The sequence below is a fragment of the Schistocerca nitens genome, chromosome 2 (genome assembly GCF_023898315.1).
Source record: "Schistocerca nitens isolate TAMUIC-IGC-003100 chromosome 2, iqSchNite1.1, whole genome shotgun sequence".
Taxonomy (NCBI): Eukaryota; Metazoa; Arthropoda; class Insecta; order Orthoptera; family Acrididae; genus Schistocerca; species Schistocerca nitens.
In genome coordinates, this window is record NC_064615.1 from 870,197,384 (window position 1) to 870,219,835 (window position 22,452).

General features: G+C 40.2%; 1 protein-coding gene across 6 annotated transcripts in view; it reads right to left on the reverse strand.

The window, feature by feature from the left end:
- Positions 1-22,452, reverse strand: part of LOC126237144 (protein phtf) — a 209,223-nt gene that overhangs the window by 154,047 nt on the left and 32,724 nt on the right. For 4 of the 6 annotated variants that reach the window (XM_049946983.1, XM_049946981.1, XM_049946980.1 and 1 more), the window contains exon 2: positions 8,606-8,745. In XM_049946983.1, the coding sequence (XP_049802940.1) occupies positions 8,606-8,745 (140 nt within the window). Of the gene's footprint in view, positions 1-8,605; positions 8,746-8,883; positions 8,975-22,452 lie in introns of those variants that run through there. The other 2 variants (XM_049946982.1, XM_049946984.1) reach the window with 2 other exon arrangements.

Here is a 22,452-nt window from a genome sequence, read left to right on the forward strand (position 1 = left end):
TGGTTGAAATGCGCTTAAGTTAAACCACCATATACAAAACATGTTACAGCAGTAACATTCAAACTTCTGTCCAGCTTTACTTTATGGCTGATGTCTTATTACAAGCTTTTGGAGCCTGTGGCTCCTTCTTCTGGCAGAAGAGTGAAGGGGAAGAAAGGGGGTGAAGAAAAACAGTGGTAGAGCTTTAGGGAAAGGGGTACAGTTCAGAAAAATCATCCAAAAGCCTGAGTCAGGAGACTTGCAGGACGGGATTTCAATACGATTTTGATATTGATATGGCTATTTAAACATGTAGTGAGAATGTACTTAATTCCATAGAGAGTAAGGTATATGCTACTAGTATATTTTGTGACATATCAAAGGCATTTGACTATATAAATCAAGGCACCCTTCTAAATAAAATAGAATATCATGGTCTTGCAGGGAGTGATGAAAAATAGTTTAAATCATATCTATCTGATAGAAAATGGAATGTGTCAATATAAATAGTCATAATTAACTTATTAGCCTACACCATAAGTTGAACTAATTGAAAGACGTGTCCTAAGATTTCATCCTAGGGTCCTTATTTTACTTGTATATATTAATGGCTTCTTAACAGTAACATTACTACATGGTAAGCTTCTTTTGTCTACTGATGACATAATCTTTTTGATGAATATTTCACCGACATTAATAAATGGTTCCTTGACAATTCACTATCATTCAACTTGAAAAAAATGTCTATATGCAGCAGTGGTGGCTCATACAAAATTTCAACAACGTGCTTCAAAGTGGTGGCCAATAGCCTTTTGATTTACAAGGGTAGTACTAGTAACTATATTGAATACGAAACTTCCTGGCAGATTAAAACTGTGTGCCCGACCGAGACTCGAACTCGGGACCTTTGCCTTTCGCGGGCAAGTGCTCTACCATCTGAGCTACCGAAGCAAGACTCACGCCCGGTACTCACAGCTTTACTTCTGCCAGTACCTCGTCTCCTACCTTCCAAACTTTACAGAAGCTCTCCTGTGAACCATGCAGAACTAGCACTCCTGAGAGATAGGATATTGCGGAGACGGCTTAGCCACAGCCTGGGGGATGTTTCCAGAATGAGGAGAGCTTCTGTAAAGTTTGGAAGGTAGGAGACGAGGTACTGGCAGAAGTAAAGCTGTGAGTACCGGGCGTGAGTCGTGCTTCGGTAGCTCAGAGGTAGAGCACTTGCCCGCGAAGCAAAGGTCGCGAGTTCGAGTCTCGGTCGGGCACACAGTTTTAATCTGCCAGGAAGTTTCATATCAGCGCACACTCCGCTGCAGAGTGAAAACTTCATTCTGGATATATTGAAAACGTTAATTTTAAATGTATAAATTGAAATGTTTAAGTATATTTAAATTTTATAATTAATCATTATAATTACAAGGAATAAAATAGAAGAAAAAATTATGGAACCGAAAGGAACCAAGCCCCAGCTGCCGAATGGCATGTTTGCGAGTCCATACTATTAACCACTCACCTGCTGCTCCTGTCATACATTGGTCGCTCAAATTTTCCTCATACTCTATAAGTAAATCTTTAGAGACAATATTATGAGAAGGAAAGTTGCTACTCACCATATAGCGGAGATGCTGAGTCACAGATGGGCACAACAAAAAGATTTTCACACTTAAAGCTTTTGGTCAATGGTCTTTGTCAACAATACACACATGCATGTGCGCACACACACACACACACACACACACACACACACACACACACACACACACACACACACACTCATGCAAACGCAACTCACACACGACTGCAGACTCAAACAACTGAAACCACATTGCGAGCAGCAGTGCCAGTGCATGATGGGAGTGACGACTGGGTAGGGGAAAGGAGGAGGCTGGAGCGGGAAGGGGGAGGGATAGTATGGTGGGGATGGAAGAAAGTGAAGTGCTGCAGGTTGGGCAGGAAGGGGGAAGTAGCGGAAAAGGAGAGACATCGAGAGACAAAAATAAGAAATATATATTTTTTATATATTTTTTATGTTTTTATTTATTTCTCTCAATTTCACTCATTTCTCTCCTTTCCCACATATTTTTTTATTTTTTATTTATTTCTATGTCTCTCCTTATCCACTACTCCCCCCCTCCCCACCTCTCTCCTCCTCACAGTCCAACCTGCAGCACTTTACTGTCCGCCATCCCCACCGTACTATCCCTCCCCCTTTCCGCCCCAGCCTTCTCCTTTCCCCCACCCAGTCGTCACTCCCATCATGCACTGGCGCAATTGTGTGTGTGTGTGCACATGCATGCGTATGTGTGTCCATTGTTGACAAACACCATTGGCCAAAAGCTTTAAGTGTGAAAATCTTTTTGTTGTGCCTATCTGCGACTCAGCATCTCCGGTATATGGTGAGTAGCAACTTTCCTTCTCATAATATTGTTACATTCCATCCTGGATTTTCCATTGTTTAAATATTTAGAGATAGTTTTACCTTTTCCTATGGCCAAATCAGATAAAATATTCCAGTAACTTGACAGGGACATTTACCCGCCTCTATTAACATAGCTTCAGTCAAATTGATGAGCCTCGTCCCATGTGCACCTGTTGCTAGATTTACCTTTGGAGAAGATCTACCTAACTTTTTAAAATTCACTTTGTCTTCCTAAGACCCACTGGAAAAGGGAATCTTTTTACATCTATATGGTGATTGCTTCGTATCTCTACATCTACACCAATACTCTGCAATCCACCTTACACCACATGGCGGAGGGTACCCCATACCACTACTGGACATTTCCTTTCCCTGTTCCACTCACAAATAGAACAAGGGAAGAACAATTGTTTACATGTTTCTGTATGAGACACAATTTCTCATGTTTTCATGGTCCTTATGTGCAATGTATGTTGGAGGCAACAGAATCGTTCTGCTCTCAGCTTGAAGTGCCAGTTCTCTAAATTTTTTCAATAGTGTTGCTCAAAAAGACTGTCACCTCCTCTCCAGGGTTCCCATTTGAGGTCCTGAGGCATCTCTGTAACACTTGTGTGTTGTTCGAAACTCCTAGTAATAAACCTAGCAGCCTGCCTCTGAACTGCTTCGATGTCTTCCTTTAATCTGACCTCGTACAGATCCCAAATACTTGAGCAGTACTCAAAGATAGGTTGTAGTAACATCCTATATGTGGTCTCCTTTACAGTTGAATCACACCTGCCCAGAATTCTCCCAACAAATTGAATTTCACCATTCACCTTCCCTACCACAATCCTCAAATGCTCATTCCATTTCAAATTGCTTTGCATCGCTATGCAAAGATATTTAAAAGACTTGACTGTATCAAACAGGACACTACCAATGCTGTATCTGAACATTAGAGGTTTGTTTTTCCTTCTCATATGGATTAACTTACATTTTTCTACAACTTACTAACAAATTCAGTTGGAAGGAGCACGTGAAATTATTGTTTCCAATGTGGGTGTCATAAACAAAGGTGATGTAAAAAAGTACACAATACAAATTGTTAGTGGTACGAAGTCAAGAACACCTCATTCAAAGAACAGGGTGTCCTACCCACACTGCTCAGAATGTGTACTCCTTCACGATATTTTTCATAAATAATGCACCTCTCTTCCACAGCTCGGTGTACATAATCAGTACTAAGAATGAGAAGAATTGTATCAAAAACATAAAATAACTCACTTTGGTCTAGAAATATATTATCCAAGGATGTTCATTTTCAATAACTACCTAGTATCCATAAACAGTTAAGCTACTCTCTCCATCTGAACAGGCCTCAGAAAGCCCGATACTGAGCACACCCGCCAACAGCACTGGACAGACCCAGAGGGTCACCCACCCACGTGCTTGCCAAGCCCAACAGCACTTAACTTCAGTGATCTGATGGGAACCAGTGTTACCATAGTGCCAAAGCTGTCCAAAAATTTAGGCTACTAATACACTACAATTTAAGTGAAACCTCAAGGATTTATATGTGGCCAATTCCTACTATTCCACTGATAAATTGCTTAGTGAAACCAACCAATGTAGTTAATGATTTTTGTGTGTGTGTGTGTGTGTGTGTGTGTGTGTGTGTGTGTGTGTGTTCTAACATGACATGTGTAATACCAGACTTTGGCTTAGTGTAATGCAATAATTCAGTCTTTGTGAGTAAATCTTGTAAACTATTTTTGTTTTGTTAATGCTGGGCTATAATGGTCTAGAAATTCTCTTATGCACTTTCATATTTACACATTAAGTGTTTATAGTATACTATTTAAGTAATGTGTAAATTAAAAGTGTGTAACTTTTGTTTCTCATCTTTGAGGGTGATTTCACTTAGGGCCTATGGAAGGCTGAGGATCATTTCACTTACAGCCTATGGAAGGCTGAGGATCCTTTCACTTACAGCCTATGGAAGGCACATTATCAAATCAATTATTTTGAAAATATGTATTACATATTTTGTTTCTCTGGATTGTTTCAAATCATGAAAGATCTCTTCACTATGGAACAAACAGTGGGACCCTCCCCTCTCCCCCCCATTTCCCCTCTCCCTCTGTCTCTTATAAGCTATACCCTTTGAACTCCTGTTTATCTTGTTGTGCAGTTGCTAAGTCACTTGTTGAAAGACCTACCTATTCCACTACCCCCTCCTCGTCTCATGCATCCCTCCCTATACCCTCCTTACTTCCATCTGCCCAGCCAAATGCTCTCCATAATCAATAATCAGTCTCACCACAACTGTAGGAGTACACATTTGGATGTCTGTGTGGTTTTGTGTGTGAATGTGTGCATACTTTTACCAAAGAAAGAGCAAGAGCTCAAAAGCTAGTGTGAATACTGTTTTCTGTTCTGTGTTTCTGTGTGCCATACATCGATCTGCTACAGGATAATGTTTGTCTTTCCTTTATTTTATGTATTGTTTTCCATCCAGGGGAATTTCCATTATTGTAATGTAATCTAAGAATAATAATTCTACAGATGTCACCTACTAGCAGCCAATCTCTCCTCATGTGAGTTTTGAGAAATTCATCTGATCAATAATCGTATATTCAACCAATCACACTTTTATAGTTCATATTAGCAGCTTTCATTGTATCTTAGTTGGAATAAAATAACATATCAAACTCATAAGAGATCCTCATTATGTGATTACAGCAGGAAGGTTCTGAATGTCTGGCTACACCTTCCTCTTAAGGCCAATCTAATGTACAATCACATGTCATTGCAAGAGATTACTGGGATACTGCAGTGGTCATAACACCAGTTGGCTACACTGCTCATGACTGGCTACCACTTTTTACCATACAGACTCTTTGGATTGGATCTTGGGTGTCTTATCTTGTATATTCTGAAGCTAGTAAGGGTACGCACTTGAGAGAAACAATAATGAGCTCCAACTTGCTTAAAAAAATCAAGAACTATGACTAGATTTGCTCATACCAGCAAGATATCATCAAGGACCTTGGCTGTGTTTTATATTAATACATGGTGTTTGGAAAGCCTTTTACAATTTTATTACGGCAACTATTTATACATTCAACGAGTACACAATAAAACATTTAATTGATAAGATAATCTGTGTCTTGTCTAAAGCATTTAATTACATCAACAGAACATTCTAGTACATTACAGTTCTTATTCCATGTTAATGCTCTGACATCTAACATGGATCATGAAGCACAGTTAGCTCTTATTGTAGATGATACAACCATTGTTGTCATATTACGTAATGGACACCAACAGAAGAAATAATAATCCATGTTACAAAGTTATACACCAGTTTTATACAAATGACGTTGCTTTAAATTTTTGGCAAAAAGTAAACAAGTTTTCACCTTTCAAAAAACAATGATCATTCAGGACTGTGCTGCTAAAAATAAGCATCCTCTAATTTACAAAGCTACTAACAAGAATTGGTCTTCTAGATAGAAAGTGCTAAGTTCTTGGATGTGCACGCTCAAAAGTTGCCAACCATAATGTACACACATTAAATGTGTGTATTCATCTACTTTTTACACAACCATTAACAACAACAAACACAACTTTGGAAATGTCATAACCTGCATATTTTCATTCACTAGTGTTCTAAAGACAATACTTTACGGCAACTTATTGCTTAGGCAAAAACTGTTTACTGCAATAAAAAGGAATTAACTATAACTGTGTTGGGACACCCCCCCCCCCCCCAAACACACACATATATCTCGTATCTGTTTAAGCGGCTGGGAATATTAACTACAGGACAACAGTACATTTCTTCACAAATGAGAGTTGTGGGAGATGTAAACTCAAGAAAATTCTGCAGAGACCTGTTCAAGAAAGTCCTTCCCAATTAATTTACAAAATTTGCCACAAACAATATATCTTTTTTCAAATCAACATCTCAGTTCATGGGATCAATACTAGAAATAAAAAAATTTGCATAAAGATTTAAAGTCACTTCCTTGGGCCCGGGAAGATGTTCATTATTCAGAAACGTACATTTCCAAAAAGTTTTCAGCAACCACAAAAAGTTTAGCTGCCAAAAAATACAATTTAAGAAGAACGTAAAGGAACTACTTGTTACCAAAACTTTTACCAACACCGTTTATTCCACTTGGTGAGGTGTATCTACAATAGCCTAAGAATTATCTTATGTGATTTAGTTTGTATACATTTTGTGTGTGTGTGGTGAGTTTAGAATTATTTGTTCCGTATCTCTGAGGGCTACTTCACTTAGGATCTGTGGACAGAACACTAGCTTATCTCTTTTTTGTTGTAAGTATGTATAATGTATTTTTGCTTCTATGACATATTATACCTCCTCGAGAATATACTCACTGAGGATTTACCTATTTATTAATCTGTCTGACAATTCCTTGTGTACCATAGAGGAATCACTGAATAAAATAAGTAGTCAATAACAAACTTGTAATAGGTAATAATGTTACACAAGGTGTGTGAGAAAAGTAATGAGACTGACAATACTGCGAGTGATCTGGCAATGCTGTGTTGTTCTACTTGTGTAGACCAGTGTGTCCATCCCTTCCAGATGCTCAGCTCTGTACGGCCATCACATGTTCTCTGAGAGTGCAATCAGTGAAGTTGTGTTTTTGTTGTGTGTTACAAAAATGAAACAGTGAAATTTAAAGCAATGTTACGAAATCAAGTTTTGTGTTAAACTTGGGGAATCTGTGAGTGTGACCTTTGAAAAGTTGAAACAGGCCTATAGGAAACATTCCTTATCAAGAGCAAAAGTTTTTCACCAGCACAAATTATTTTTGGAACACCGAGAACACGTTGAAGATGAAACTCACTCAAGGAGATCTTCAACTTCAAAAACCGGCAAAGATGTCAAACATGTGATTGCTCTTGTGAGACTGTTCCTCCAAGACAAACTGTCAACCAAGTGTTTTATAAAGATATCTTTGAAAGGCTCAGGAAAAAAGTGAAGTTAGTGAGACTGGACAATGTGGACAAGAGGACACTGCATCATACAATAACCCATCTCACATGGCCAGTTTCATTTACCTCAAAATGCATCCCTGTTGTTCTACAGTCGCCCTTTTTACCTGATCTGCATCATTATGACTTTTTCCTTTTTCTGAAATTAAAAATGTCTTAAAAGGATATCATTTTGGGACTGGGGAACACTCAAAAGAATGTGACCAACATGCTGGAAGCCCTACCAGTTGAAGTATTTCTGTGCTGGACTCTACTGGAGTATAGCTGCTGAAGGGAACTACTTTGAAGGGGACAATATTGTTGTTTTGAAAAAAAAAAAAAATAAAATAAAAACTTTGTTAGATAAAAAAATCAGTCCTTATATTTTTAGAAACGTTGCATTGCTGTTGCTCAATTGCCATAGTCCATATCACAACATTTATTGTTTTTATTTTTTTTCCCCTCATCTTTAGTGGAACCATCTAAGACAGAATTTTTTGATGATCAAAAACATATATGAAAAAGTAACTAAAAAAAAAAAAATACGATTGTAAGGCCAGCAAGTGTGTGTGTGTATCTTAAAATTCTATTAGCCTATTTTCAAATGTAAAATATCATCCCAAATGGTTTTTAGATTAGCACAGCAATCTACTTTATAACTCATAAAAATTGAGTCATGTTGACTGAACTTTGTAACAAACTCTCAGAGTTTTAATATTTGCATTATTCTCCTTATTGAGTAAAAGTGAAGTTATGACTCTTTACATTCATTCTTTTGGAATTCCTTGCAACAGTTATATCAGTTTGGTTCTGACTTTATTTACATTCAATTTCTGATTCCTATATTTCTGTTTAATTTTGATGGTTGAAGTTTAAATTTTTAATTTTTGTACCACATCCACAAAAAAGTTTCTTTGGCACTGATGTGAAATTAATATTTTACAGATGTACTTCAATAATAATAATAATAATAATAATAATAATAATAATAATTCATACAGTCCCCTCAAGATTTACAGTGTGATGACATACTTTAATAGAGTGTGCTTACTAGTCATTGAGTGCAGTAGTTGACTGAGTTAATAACAACACTGTCACAGAAAAATAAGAACTAGAAATGGAAAGTAACTGTACTTAATTAACATGACATAAGCATAGTAAGAATTACTGTGGGCATAGAAATGTCCACAAATAATAAAATGAATAGGTAGGACGTACCTCTGACAAGATCCACATCTATAAGATCAGTCTTAAGTTTTGCTGTCTTCTTTGGAACATGGGTAAGCCCATGGATAATCCGCTGTTCTATTGTGTGTTCCCATTGCTGCTTATCGTAAGTTCCAATTTTCTTTTGATACCTGCATTAGTGAAGGCAAGCTTTTTTAGATTTAATAAATTGTATTTGTAACTAATAATTATTCATTTAATAAATTATTCATGACATTAAGAATTAAAATACTAAAGAAACTATAACTGAAGCTTTTCTGTAACTTTACATTTACTCTTACTCCTTAAAGGCACAAAATATTTGTGGGGACACCATAAATAACTTCCTGAGCTGTCATACGTTGTGATACGTTATCAAGATCAGTCAATATTGTCAATGGAAACAGTCACTGTGAGAGATAACAAAGCAGAGATAAGAGAGTGTCATACTCACAGCACACACACTGTACTACTTTTAACGTTGCTATGTGGAATATTAACAACAGGATTAGTAAAGGCAGCTAGCTGATGGTACAGAACAAGCATGGCATGGTACATAGCTACATAAACCACATGTCAAACATTACCAATCAGATTTTAAAGCAGTAGTGCTCTACAGAGCATGAGACACACCCATCCTTACAGCACGTCCAGAGTCAACTGTGTTTTCCTCAAGTAAGGATCCCCTCCCCCAAAAAAGTAAATTATTCATAAAGCTGACAGATGAGGGCTTAATTAGATAGAACATGCACTTATATTATTCCATTCAGTGAGTAAGTTAATCAGGAAAAAATGACATCCAATAATAACAACACAGAAGAGACTATTTAGCTTTCTCTATTCAACCATGAACATTGGACAGCAGTTACCCACACAGTATAATCTTTCTTTCACCTTGTTGAGAGCATTTCTATGAATTAGTGCTCCGGTTAACGCATACTTTCAAAAGTTTTTAAGAATACGGACAGGTCTGCTTCTCACTAGTTATAATAACAAGCTCATAATGATCACTTTTCACTGTAGGCTCAGATTTCATTTGCTATCATAAGTAATCTCAGGTGGCAGATGACCTGGTAAGCCACAGAAAAAGGCACCACCAGATTCCTGTTATACATGAGAGAGAACTGTATTTCCATAATTTTTTTAATTAAATATCGATCCTAAGGCTTAACATGTATTGACAATTGAAGTTTTGTGCCATACTAGGGCTAAAGCCTGCACGTAGACACCTCAACTATTAGGTTACATGAGCAAGCCTCCAGGCCTGACTCAAACTTCCATTGTCAGTTATGTTTCGATCCTCAACAATCCATTTAACTCATTTCAGGTAATTTAATTAAATTCATACAACCTTAACCATGTTTCTGACCTCCCAGTAGTGCACTAATATATGGCTCAAATAATGAGTGTGTGATACTTTTCAGAATGTACATATTACATTTATTTTACCTTTTATATTTACTGCAAGTACACTGCTATTTACTACGGCATTTAGAGGTATGAACAAGTAGTTTTATAAGATTGTACTAAGTTTTTCATTGACTTTAATTCTTTTTTTTAAATCAGTTCATCATTGTCTTGTGACAGCCAGAGCGAGAGGACCAGCAGCAGCGAGTACTGTTTGTATAAAGCGTTTATTTTGCATTTTGTATACGACCTTCCACTAAGGAAGGGATTCTATTAGTGTTTATCTGCTCTGCATAGTAACTAACAGTTCTTGATAAAACTTTACGTAGTTTTCGTGTTAGATTTCTTAGTGTTTTCTTGATCGTTTAGAACAGAAAGCGCCCTAAAACCGTCTTTTGTTTGTTTCGCGGCCGTTAGCCACTAGTCACTTGAATCAGCAGTTGTCTTGTGACAGCCAGAGCGAGAGGACCAGCAGCAGCGAGTACTGTTTGTATAAAGCGTTTATTTTGCATTTTGTATACGACCTTCCACTAAGGAAGGGATTCTATTAGTGTTTATCTGCTCTGCATAGAAACTAACAGTTCTTGATCGTTAGGAGAGAAATTTATTTTGTACTTATTTGCTGCGATTAGCTTTTAAATAGTTTTTCTGGGAAAACCTAGCGTAGTTTTCGCGTCTCGTATTTCAGTGAGTGTTTCTTGATTATCAGAGTAGCTCATCAGAAGATTATCTTGGGAATTTGTCACCGTATAGAGTAGGGTAAACATAGTCATGTGTAGGGACTGTGGTTGTTGTGAGCGGACGCAAGGAGAATTGGCCACTCTTCGGGGGCAGGTGGAGGCTTTGTCTGTTAGGCTCATCGAGCTCGAGGCGCAGGCGTCGGCTCGTAGTGGCGTTGGGGCAACTGTGGTGAGACCTATGCCTACTTCGGTGGCCTTGGAATCACATGGAACCCCTGATGTCGCTGCGTCTTCCGGCAGTGAGCATCTTACCGGTCAGCCATCACTCCAGGGTGAATGGCGGACAGTGGTGGGCTCGCGCGTGCCTGGCCGAAAGGCGAAGGTGGGATCTGGCCGCGTGGCAGCTGCCTTACCCCTTTCCAACAGGTACGGGGTGCTTCCTAGTGGTGATGACATCGTTTCCGAGCCACCACAGGATGCCTCGCCTGTTGGGCCAGTGGCCGATTCTCCGGCAAGGTCCCGACAGTCACAGAGGGCGGGCCTATTAGTTATAGGGAGCTCCAACGTTAGGCGGGTTATGGAGCCCCTCAGGAAAATAGCGGGTAGGTCGGGGAAGAATGCCAGTGTGCACTCGGTGTGCTTGCCGGGGGGTCTCGTCCGTAATGTGGAGGAGGCCCTTCCGGCAGCTATTGAACGCACTGGGTGTGACCGGCTGCAGATAGTAGCACATGTCGGAACGAATGACGCCTGCCGCTTGGGTTCTGAGGCCATCCTTGGTTCCTTCCGGCGGCTGGCTGATTTGGTGAAGACAACCAGCATCGCACTCGGAGTGCAAGCTGAGCTTAATATCTGCAGCATAGTGCCCAGAGTCGATCGCGGTCCTCTGGTTTGGAGCCGTGTGGAGGGTCTAAACCAGAGGCTCAGACGACTCTGCGACTATAATGGTTGCAAATTCATCGACCTCCGTTATTGGGTGGAGAACTGTAGGGCCCCCCTAGAAAGGTCAGGCGTGCACTACACACCGGAAGCAGCTACTAGGGTAGCAGAGTACGTGTGGCGTGCACACGGGGGTTTTTTAGGTTAGAGGGACCCCCCCTTGGGCGAAACGATAAAATACCTGACGGCTTACCAGAGAGAACATCAGCATCGTTGATAAAGAACGTCCGTCCTCAGAGACCAAAAACAGGAAAAGTTAACGTAATATTGGTAAACTGCAGGAGTATCCAGGGCAAGGTTCCTGAATTAGTATCGCTTATTGAAGGAAATAGTGCGCATATAGTATTAGGAACGGAAAGTTGGTTAAAACCGGAAGTGAACAGTAACGAAATCCTAGACACAGAATGGAATATATACCGCAAGGATAGGATAAACGCCAATGGTGGAGGAGTATTTATAGCAGTAAAGAATTCAATAATATCCAGTGAAGTTATTAGCGAATGCGAATGTGAAATAATCTGGGTTAAGTTAAGTATCAAAGGTGGGTCAGATATGATAGTCGGATGCTTCTATAGACCACCTGCATCAGCAACCGTAGTAGTTGAGCGCCTCAGAGAGAACCTGCAGAACGTCGTGAAGAAGTTTCGTGATCATACTATTGTAATAGGGGGAGACTTCAATCTACCAGGTATAGAATGGGATAGTCACACAATCAGAACTGGAGCCAGGGACAGAGACTCTTGTGACATTATCCTGACTGCCTTGTCCGAGAATTACTTCGAGCAGATAGTTAGAGAACCAACTCGTGAAGCTAACGTTTTAGACCTCATAGCAACAAATAGACCGGAACTTTTCGACTCCGTGAATGTAGAAGAGGGTATCAGTGATCATAAGTCAGTGGTTGCATCAATGACTACAAGTGTAATAAGAAATGCCAAGAAAGGAAGGAAAATATATTTGCTTAACAAGAGTGATAGGGCACAAATCGCAGAATATCTGAGTGACCACCATCAAACGTTCATTTCTGAGGAAGAGGATGTGGAACAAAAATGGAAAAAATTCAGAAACATCGTCCAGTACGCCTTAGATAAGTTCGTACCGACTAAGGTCCAAAGCGAGGGGAAAGATCCACCGTGGTATAACAATCATGTACGAAAGGTACTACGGAAACAAAGAAAGCTTCATCATAGGTTTAAGAGTAGTCGAATCATAGCTGATAAGGAAAAGCTGAACGAAGCGAAAAAGAGCGTAAAGAGAGCAATGAGAGAAGCATTCAACGAATTCGAACATAAAACATTGGCAAACAATCTAAACAAGAACCCTAAAAAGTTTTGGTCATATGTAAAATCGGTAAGCGGATCTAAATCCCCTATTCAGTCACTCGTTGACCACGATGGCACCGAAACAGAGGACGACCGAAGAAAGGCAGAAATACTGAATTCAGTGTTCCGAAACTGTTTCACTGCGGAAAATCGTAACACGGTCCCTGACTTCAGCCGTCGCACGGACGCCAAAATGGAAAATATTGAAATAAACGATATCGGAATTGAAAAACAACTGCTATCACTTAGTAGCGGAAAAGCATCCGGACCAGACGAGATACCCGTAAGATTCTACAGTGATTATGCTAAAGAACTTGCCCCCTTTCTATCAGCAATTTATCGTAGATCTCTGGAAGAACGTAAAGTACCTAGCGACTGGAAGAAAGCGCAGGTCGTTCCCATTTTCAAGAAGGGTCATAAATCAGATGCGAATAATTATAGGCCTATTTCGCTTACGTCAATCTGTTGTAGAATAATGGAACATGTTTTATGTTCTCGTATTATGACGTTCTTAGATAATACAAATCTCCTTCATCATAACCAACATGGATTCCGCAAACAGAGATCATGTGAAACTCAGCTCGCCCTATTTGTCCAAGAAATTCACAGTGCCGTAGACACTGGCGAGCAGATTGATGCCGTATTCCTGGACTTCAGGAAGGCATTTGATACGGTTCCGCACTTACGTTTAGTGAAAAAAATACGAGCTTACGGAATATCGGACCAGGTTTGTGATTGGATTCAGGATTTCCTAGAAGAAAGAACACAACATGTCATTCTTAACGGTTCAAAATCTGCAGATGTAGAGGTAATTTCGGGAGTACCGCAAGGAAGCGTGATAGGACCTTTATTGTTTACAATATACATAAATGACTTAGTTGACAACATCGGTAGCTCCGTGAGGCTATTTGCAGATGACACGGTTGTCTACAAGAAAGTAGCAACATCAGAAGACTCGTACGTACTCCAGGAAGACCTGCAGAGGATTAATGAATGGTGCGACAGCTGGCAGCTTTCCCTAAACGTAGATAAATGTAATATAATGCGCATACATAGGGGCAGAAATCCATTCCAGTACGATTATGCCATAGGTGGTAAATCATTGGAAGCGGTAACGACCGTAAAATACTTAGGAGTTACTATCCGGAGCGATCTGAAGTGGAATGATCACATAAAACAAATAGTGGGAAAAGCAGGCGCCAGGTTGAGATTCATAGGAAGAATTCTAAGAAAATGTGACTCATCGACGAAAGAAGTAGCTTACAAAACGCTTGTTCGTCCGATTCTTGAGTATTGCTCATCAGTATGGGACCCTTACCAGGTTGGATTAATAGAAGAGATAGACATGATCCAGCGAAAAGCAGCGCGATTCGTCATGGGGACATTTAGTCAGCGCGAGAGCGTTACGGAGATGCTGAACAAGCTCCAGTGGCGGACACTTCAAGAAAGGCGTTACGCAATACGGAGAGGTTTATTATCGAAATTACGAGAGAGCACATTCCGGGAAGAGATGGGCAACATATTACTACCGCCCACATATATCTCGCGTAATGATCACAACGAAAAGATCCGAGAAATTAGAGCAAATACGGAGACTTACAAGCAGTCGTTCTTCCCACGCACAATTCGTGAATGGAACAGGGAAGGGGGAATCAGATAGTGGTACAATAAGTACCCTCCGCCACACACTGTAAGGTGGCTCGCGGAGTATAGATGTAGATGTAGATGTAGATTATTGCCTACTCACTGCAAAATGCCAAAACCTTTAGAGTGCATCAGTGGCTGCTAGTCACCAGTTGCAAATCCTACTATAGCGTTCAGATACAACCATCTAATATCTAATTTTACAGTAACCAGGTGGACTCACTGTGTAACCATACTCATAATTTAATTTTGGGTTCTTCTTGACCTCGTAATATAAATAAACTGATCAAATGCTAATAGAATGGCAGTTGTACGTGTTCCACTAAGCAATACGTGTTGAAAACAATAAACCAAAAGTGAGATCAGTGATGCAGAATGACCTAGTTACAGTAATACAATATGTTGTCTGCCTGGGTTTCAGTACAATGTTGTTGAAAAAGAGGACTCACTCTATGTGCCATGTAGGAACAGGATACTCAAGAGACAAAGCATGCATTAAAATGTCGGGGAGGGGGGGGGGGTAATACCTTGAGTGTGTTCTCCCATGACAGCATCACATTTAAAAGCACACTGTGTTGGAATAACAGTAATTGCACATTGATTGCAACTTTGGGTCTCTACACAATGACAGCAGCATAACTTAAGAGAGAAATGTTATTGACAAGCACTGTCTTGTGGCTTTCAACTTAATATCATCCTCGCGTATGAGGTGCCTTAAGAAAGCACACACATAACAGACTATTATGTACAAAGACTGTGTACTACTCTACACACAGTCTGAACCCACTTAAGCATGCCACTGAAGAAGGGGTCATTTACTATTAATGGTTAACTCTTGACTCTCCTGCCTCTTTTGATAGTGAGTCTTCGTCAAATGGGTGATAAGTGGATAACCACTGCTAAATTACACAAGGCTGTGGCACATCATTTGGGCTACGTCTCTCATTCACCACTGTCTACAAATTGGGGCTGTCAGGGCAACCTCTTCATTCATTTGTGTGTCATTCTCAAGCTGCTGCTCAGATCAAACCTCAAGACAGATTCCTTCTACCATGACCCAGGTGCTTTACAGACCATCAAGTGAAGTCTCCACAGACTTCTGGTGTTATTGCTGTATGCCACTTCTGGGTTTGGAGTTGGTTGCAAAACAAAACAGGCCAGATGGTGAACCATTATTGAACACTGTACATTAGTAGCAACCTTTGTATTTCTGCCATTTTGTATTTCAATAAATAGTACCATTCCAGCACTATAGAAGAGATGATATTAATTTGATGGGATGCAGTGGACATCCCTCCTAAGAGATGTCAGGCACATTTTCTCTGATTTTTCAGCAGATATTTACAATTCCACTTCCACAATGTGTAACGAAACTCAGCACAGACAAATACTGCTTATCATGTTCTTCACGTGACACCCAGTGTCGATGGTAAACATTGATTTGTTAACTGTTACACAAAAGAGGATTTTTTAGATGGAATTTTTCATGCCTATTCGATAGTGCACTCCCAAATTAGTCTACTGCAATATCTGTTTTATCAACATGTATTAACAGGGAGAGCAGTACGCGAATAATAGCCAGTACTCCAGTAGAGACTGAGTAGCACTGCTACTTGGCGGTGCATCAGCGCAGGCCAGGGCAATGCTGTCACTGCTGGAGTTCTAGTTATTCTTCATGTTTTATTGTCCCTATTAATACATATTAATAAAACTAATATCACAGTAGATTAATTTGGAACTGCTCTATCCAATGGGTGTGCAAAATTTCCCTTTAAAAGTTATTTTGTTTGTAATGGGAAATAAACGGATGTATTCCATCAACAATGGGCATCACATGAAAGATGTGACGAGCAGTATCTTTTTGGGCTGAGTCCAGCTACACTGTGTGAAAATGAAATTGTCATCATCTGCTGGAACACCAGAGAAAATGTGCCTGACGACTCTTACAAGGGGCACCCAGTATACTTTTGTTTACAGTTTTAGTTTGAAATGAGGAATTTCAGTTACTATGCAATGGCACTTGTTTGAGATCAAGCATAAATTTTAGCATGTGCAAGTGAACTTGCAGGCAAAACTATCTGCGTCACCTTATAAACCTGAAGAGTGTGAAGTAATAAATTCAGGAATTAGAAAGAGTTTAAACTAATTTTTAGTCTCACAGCAAGAGCTCTTCAATCTTCTTGTTTTTCATGAAGAATGCTTTGTTGGACAAATAAGTGACAGACTTCTGAGTTATGAGATCACAGCATACATGGCTTAGCAAAACTAAAAATTCTCCACAAAACTTATTGAGAGATTGGAACAAGACTCTTGTCATTTATAGGCAATACTCTTGTCAACCAAGTCATCCATGCTCAACTCATGACCCACCTTTGCAGTTTCAGTTCTGCCAATAACTATCTCCTGCTTTTCAAACTATACCCCTCTCCTGCCTCTAGGAGATATGGAAAATAGGGGAGAGGGATAAGCAGAACTGAATATATGAAAGTAGATTGGCTGTCATGCCTGGTGAGCTCATTAAGAAATGTATTGTCTGAAAAAGGCAAAAGTCTGGATTTTAATCTCAATTTAGCACACAGTTCTGATCTTACTGAAAGTTTCACAACAATACACACTCAACTGCAGACTAGAACATTTATTCTTGCCACATTTTTCATGATGTACTCAGCTGTTATACAAGGTTACACCTTTCATTATTCATTCACCTCTTACATGCCAGAGTAACAACCACATTGAATGGAAATGAAACAGAGAATTATCAAATACTTTATGGGGATAAATGACAGGGCCGTAAAAATAATTCTGTCTTAAGCATGTTACTGACAATATCAACAAAAAATCCACAATGCATGTCAGATCAGCATCTATTGGACACAATGGCATCACAGTCAAAATGATGATGGTTATTACTGACCCACTACTGCTCAATATAATAAATATCTTCAGCCACTCTTAATTAAATTTCCCTGAGGCCTGGAAACAGGGACGTGTTAAACCACTCCTAAAAAGGACATTGCCGTGGTATCCACTGAGTACTGATCAATTTGCGCACTTCTCGCACTGTCCAAAGCCTTAGAATATATAGTCTACATCAAACTACATACTTGATGAATATCAATCAGGTTTCTGCAAATATCACAACAAAGACTTGCTTTAATACAAAGAAACAGATGGTTTCGATTATATCTGACAACTCACCAGCAATCTGTCATGTTCATCACTACAAAGCTACGATGGATACAGGTAGTATCAGGTGTCCTCTACAGATTGGTATTAGGTCCTACACTCGCTTCATTGTATGTCAATGATATGTTGTCAGTTTTGTCTACTGTAAATACCGCATGTGTCCTGGTGGCCTTCAGTTTTATCTAAGTGTAAAATCAATGACCTTGAATACACTATCGAGAATTTGAATACTGGCTGGTGTGCACTATCAAAATCTGCACAGAATATATGGTTAAGCTCAACCCCTCTAAAACCCAAGCAGATCTAGTTGATCACTCTAGGATGATTGATCCGAAATATCAGGAACCCTACCATCTTTAATACTAAATGGCACAAATATCAACCTTTTCCCTCAGCAGAGTCTATGCATAATAAAACTTGAAAAGCTAAATTGGCCTGAATGCATGGCTGCAATGTGCAAGAAGTCATCAGCATCTCTCCATGCCTCGCAAAAATACACTCCTGGAAATGGAAAAAAGAACACATTGACACCGGTGTGTCAGACCCACCATACTTGCTCCGGACACTGCGAGAGGGCTGTACAAGCAATGATCACACGCACGGCACAGCGGACACACCAGGAACCGCGGTGTTGGCCGTCGAATGACGCTAGCTGCGCAGCATTTGTGCACCGCCGCCGTCAGTGTCAGCCAGTTTGCCGTGGCATACGGAGCTCCATCGCAGTCTTTAACACTGGTAGCATGCCGCGACAGCGTGGACGTGAACCGTATGTGCAGTTGACGGACTTTGAGCGAGGGCGTATAGTGGGCATGCGGGAGGCCGGGTGGACGTACCGCTGAATTGCTCAACACGTGGGGCGTGAGGTCTCCACAGTACATCGATGTTGTCGCCAGTGGTCGGCGGAAGGTGCACGTGCCCGTCGACCTGGGACCGGACCGCAGCGACGCACGGATGCACGCCAAGACCGTAGGATCCTACGCAGTGCCGTAGGGGACCGCACCGCCACTTCCCAGCAAATTAGGGACACTGTTGCTCCTGGGGTATCGGCGAGGACCATTCGCAACCGTCTCCATGAAGCTGGGCTACGGTCCCGCACACCATTAGGCCGTCTTCCGCTCACGCCCCAACATCATGCAGCCCGCCTCCAGTGGTGTCGCGACAGGCATGAATGGAGGGACGAATGGAGACGTGTCGTCTTCAGCGATGAGAGTCGCTTCTGCCCTGGTGCCAATGATTGTCGTATGCGTGTTTGGCGCCGTGCAGGTGAGCGCCACAATCAGGACTGCATACGACCGAGGCACACAGGGCCAACACCCGGCATCATGGTGTGGGGAGCGATCTCCTACACTGGCCGTACACCACTGGTGATCGTCGAGGGGACACTGAATAGTGCACGGTACATCCAAACCGTCATCGAACCCATCGTTCTACCATTCCTAGACCGGCAAGGGAACTTGCTGTTCCAACAGGACAATGCACATCCGCATGTATCCCGTGCCACCCAACGTGCTTGGCCAGCAAGATCTCCGGATCTGTCCCCCATTGAGCATGTTTGGGACTGGATGAAGCGTCGTCTCACGCGGTCTGCACGTCCAGCACGAACGCTGGTCCAACTGAGGCACCAGGTGGAAATGGCATGGCAAGCCGTTCCACAGGACTACATCCAGCATCTCTACGATCGTCTCCATGGGAGAATAGCAGCCTGCATTGCTGCGAAAGGTGGATATACACTGTACTAGTGCCGACATTGTGCATGCTCTGTTGCCTGTGTCTATGTGCCTGTGGTTCTGTCAGTGTGATCATGTGATGTATCTGACCCCAGGAATGTGTCAATAAAGTTTCCCCTTCCTGGGACAATGAATTCACGGTGTTCTTATTTCAATTTCCAGGAGTGTATAAAAAGTCATCAGCATCTCTCCATGTCTTGCAAAAATATAAAAAGCTCTCCCCTTCTGACCAAGAAAAGAAACTTTTACAAATGCTTACGTTTCCAGTTGTTGATTGCAGTGATGTTATCCTGCAAGCTCTTTCTCAGTAAAGCTCACAGCACTTGCAACTGGTGATGAATGCCTGCGATCAATGTACCTATGATGTTCAAGTTTTCAATCTTATTTCACCATATTATGTACAGCTATCCTGGCCACATGCAGACAAATGAAGAGATTTCCACACACTCCATCTCCTCTACTGTTCTATCAACATACACTGTTCCTTATCTCTATCTTTGACCTATCTAAATTTCTCTCCCTCAGAACTCGTTATGTCCTAAAATATCACTTTTGTACACATGTGGATACATTTTTATCTGCCTCTATTATTATTATTATTATTATTATTATTATTATTATTACTATTATTATTAGTGGCAATAGCATTAGTAGTATTAAGTTTATTAGTCTTTAGTTAGTACAATTTATTTCCAATGTATCTACATACATTCAAATAATTTATCATCCTATTAACATTGTTCTGCTGTTTAACACTGAATAACAAGTAAACTGTATCTGTTCTGCACATACTATTTTATTATTGTTTGTAATTAAAATTGTTATTTCTTAGGTAATGTGTGAAACACAGAACTGATGCAAGAGAGGGTCTCAACGTAATAATCTGATCAGTTTAAATAAATATGTAATAATATCATCCTTCTGGCACCTGTAACAAGAGTAACAACGGTGATACGGGAAGATTTCCAGCCGGATTACATTGTGGTCAGACAGAGATTCTGAAATCATATTGGATTTTAAGGAATGCCCACGAACAGATGTAGACACAGATCAGAATTTGGTACTGATGAAGAGTAGACTGAAGTTCAAGAGAATCGTCCAGAAGAATCACTGTGGAAAGAAGCGAGATAATGAAGTACCGAGAAGTTACAATGTGCACTTAGAGTTCTCTAAGGCTATAGATACTGCGACAATGAATATTACAGTAGGGAGTTCAGCTGGTGAAGATGGGTACATCTAAGAAAAGTAATCACAGAAGTTGGACACATGGATAAAGGTACAAGGAAGGCAACTGCAAAGAAAGTTTGGGTAACATGATAAATAACTGAACTGATTGAAAAAAAGAAGGAAGTACAAAAATGTTTAAGAAAAGAGAAGAATACAGGAGTATAAATCACCTATGAATGAAATAAATAGGAAGTGTAGAGAAGCCAGTGGCCAAAGGAAAAATGCGAAAAGATCAAAAATAAAATGGTCATCAGGAGGGCAGATCAAGCAATTAGAGAAGTCAAATCAACCTTAGGTGGAATTAAAATCAAGGGTATAAACATCAAGGTTGCAATGAAAATTTAATTGTTGAACACAGAGGACAGAGTGGATAGATGGAAAGAGTCCACTGAAGGTCTCTATGAGGGGGGACTAGTCTGACAATGTGATCGAAAAAGAAGTGAGAGTTGATATGGATGACATACAGGATCCAGTATTAGAGTGTAACTGAGCCTTGGAAGACTTGCAATCAAAAAAGGTAAAATGGATAGAAAATATTTCTACACAGTACAAGGGATAGAAAATATTTCTACACAATTTCTAAAACAATTAGGGGAGGTGGGAACCAAATGGCTATTCAAGTTGGTGGGCAGAAAGTATGAGTCTGAAGACATGTCATCAGACTATTGCAAAAATAGCTCCTGCACAGTCCTGAAGACAGAAAGAGCATATAAGTGTGAGAACTATCTCGCAGTCAGCTTAATAGCTCACGTATCCAAATTGCTAACAAGAATAATGTACAAAAGAATGGATTTGTCACATGACAATCAGTTTGGCTTTTGGAAAGATAGAGGCACCAGAGAGGCAGTTCTGATGCAACTGATAATGGAAGCAATAATTACGATAAATCCAGACACCTTCGTAGCATTTGTTGACTTCGAAAGTGCTTGACACTGTAAAATGACACAAGATGTTCAAAAATCTGAGGAAAATAGGAGTAGGCTATAGGGAAAGACAGGTGATATTCAATATGTTCAAGAGCCACGAGGTAACAAAAAGGCAGTAACAGTAATCCACTAAATTACAGGCCCTAATCATTAAAGTTGTTTTGCAGCAGCATTTTGGAACATATATTGAGTTCGAACATTATGAGTTATCTCAAAGAGAAAGGTCTATTGATACACAGTCAGCATGGATTTAGAAAACATTATTCTTGTGAAACACAACTAGCTCTTTATTAACATGAAGAGTTGAGTGCGAGTGACAAAGGAATTTCAAAAAGATGCCATATTACTAGATTTCCAGAAGGCAGCTTGTAGTCAAATTGCGTGCTTATGAAATATAGTCTCAGTTATGTGATGGGATTCATGAGAGGTCACAGTTCATAGTAATTGAAGGGAAGTCATTGAGTAAAACAGAAGTGATTTCTGGCACCCCGAACGTAGTGCTATAGGCCCTCTGATGTTCCTTACCTAGATAAATGATTTGGAGACAATCTGAGCAGTTGTCTTAGGTTGTTTGCAGATGATGCTGTCATTTAACGTCCAGGAATATCATCAGAAGATCAAAAAAAAAATTGCAAAACAAATTGCAACACAATTTAGAAAAGATATCTGTATGGTGGAAAATTGGCAACTGACCCTAAATAACGAAAATTGTGAGGTCTTACACTTGAGTTCTAAAAGGAATCCACCAAACTTTGGTTACACGACAAATCAGTCAAATCTAAAGACTGTAAATTCAACTAAATA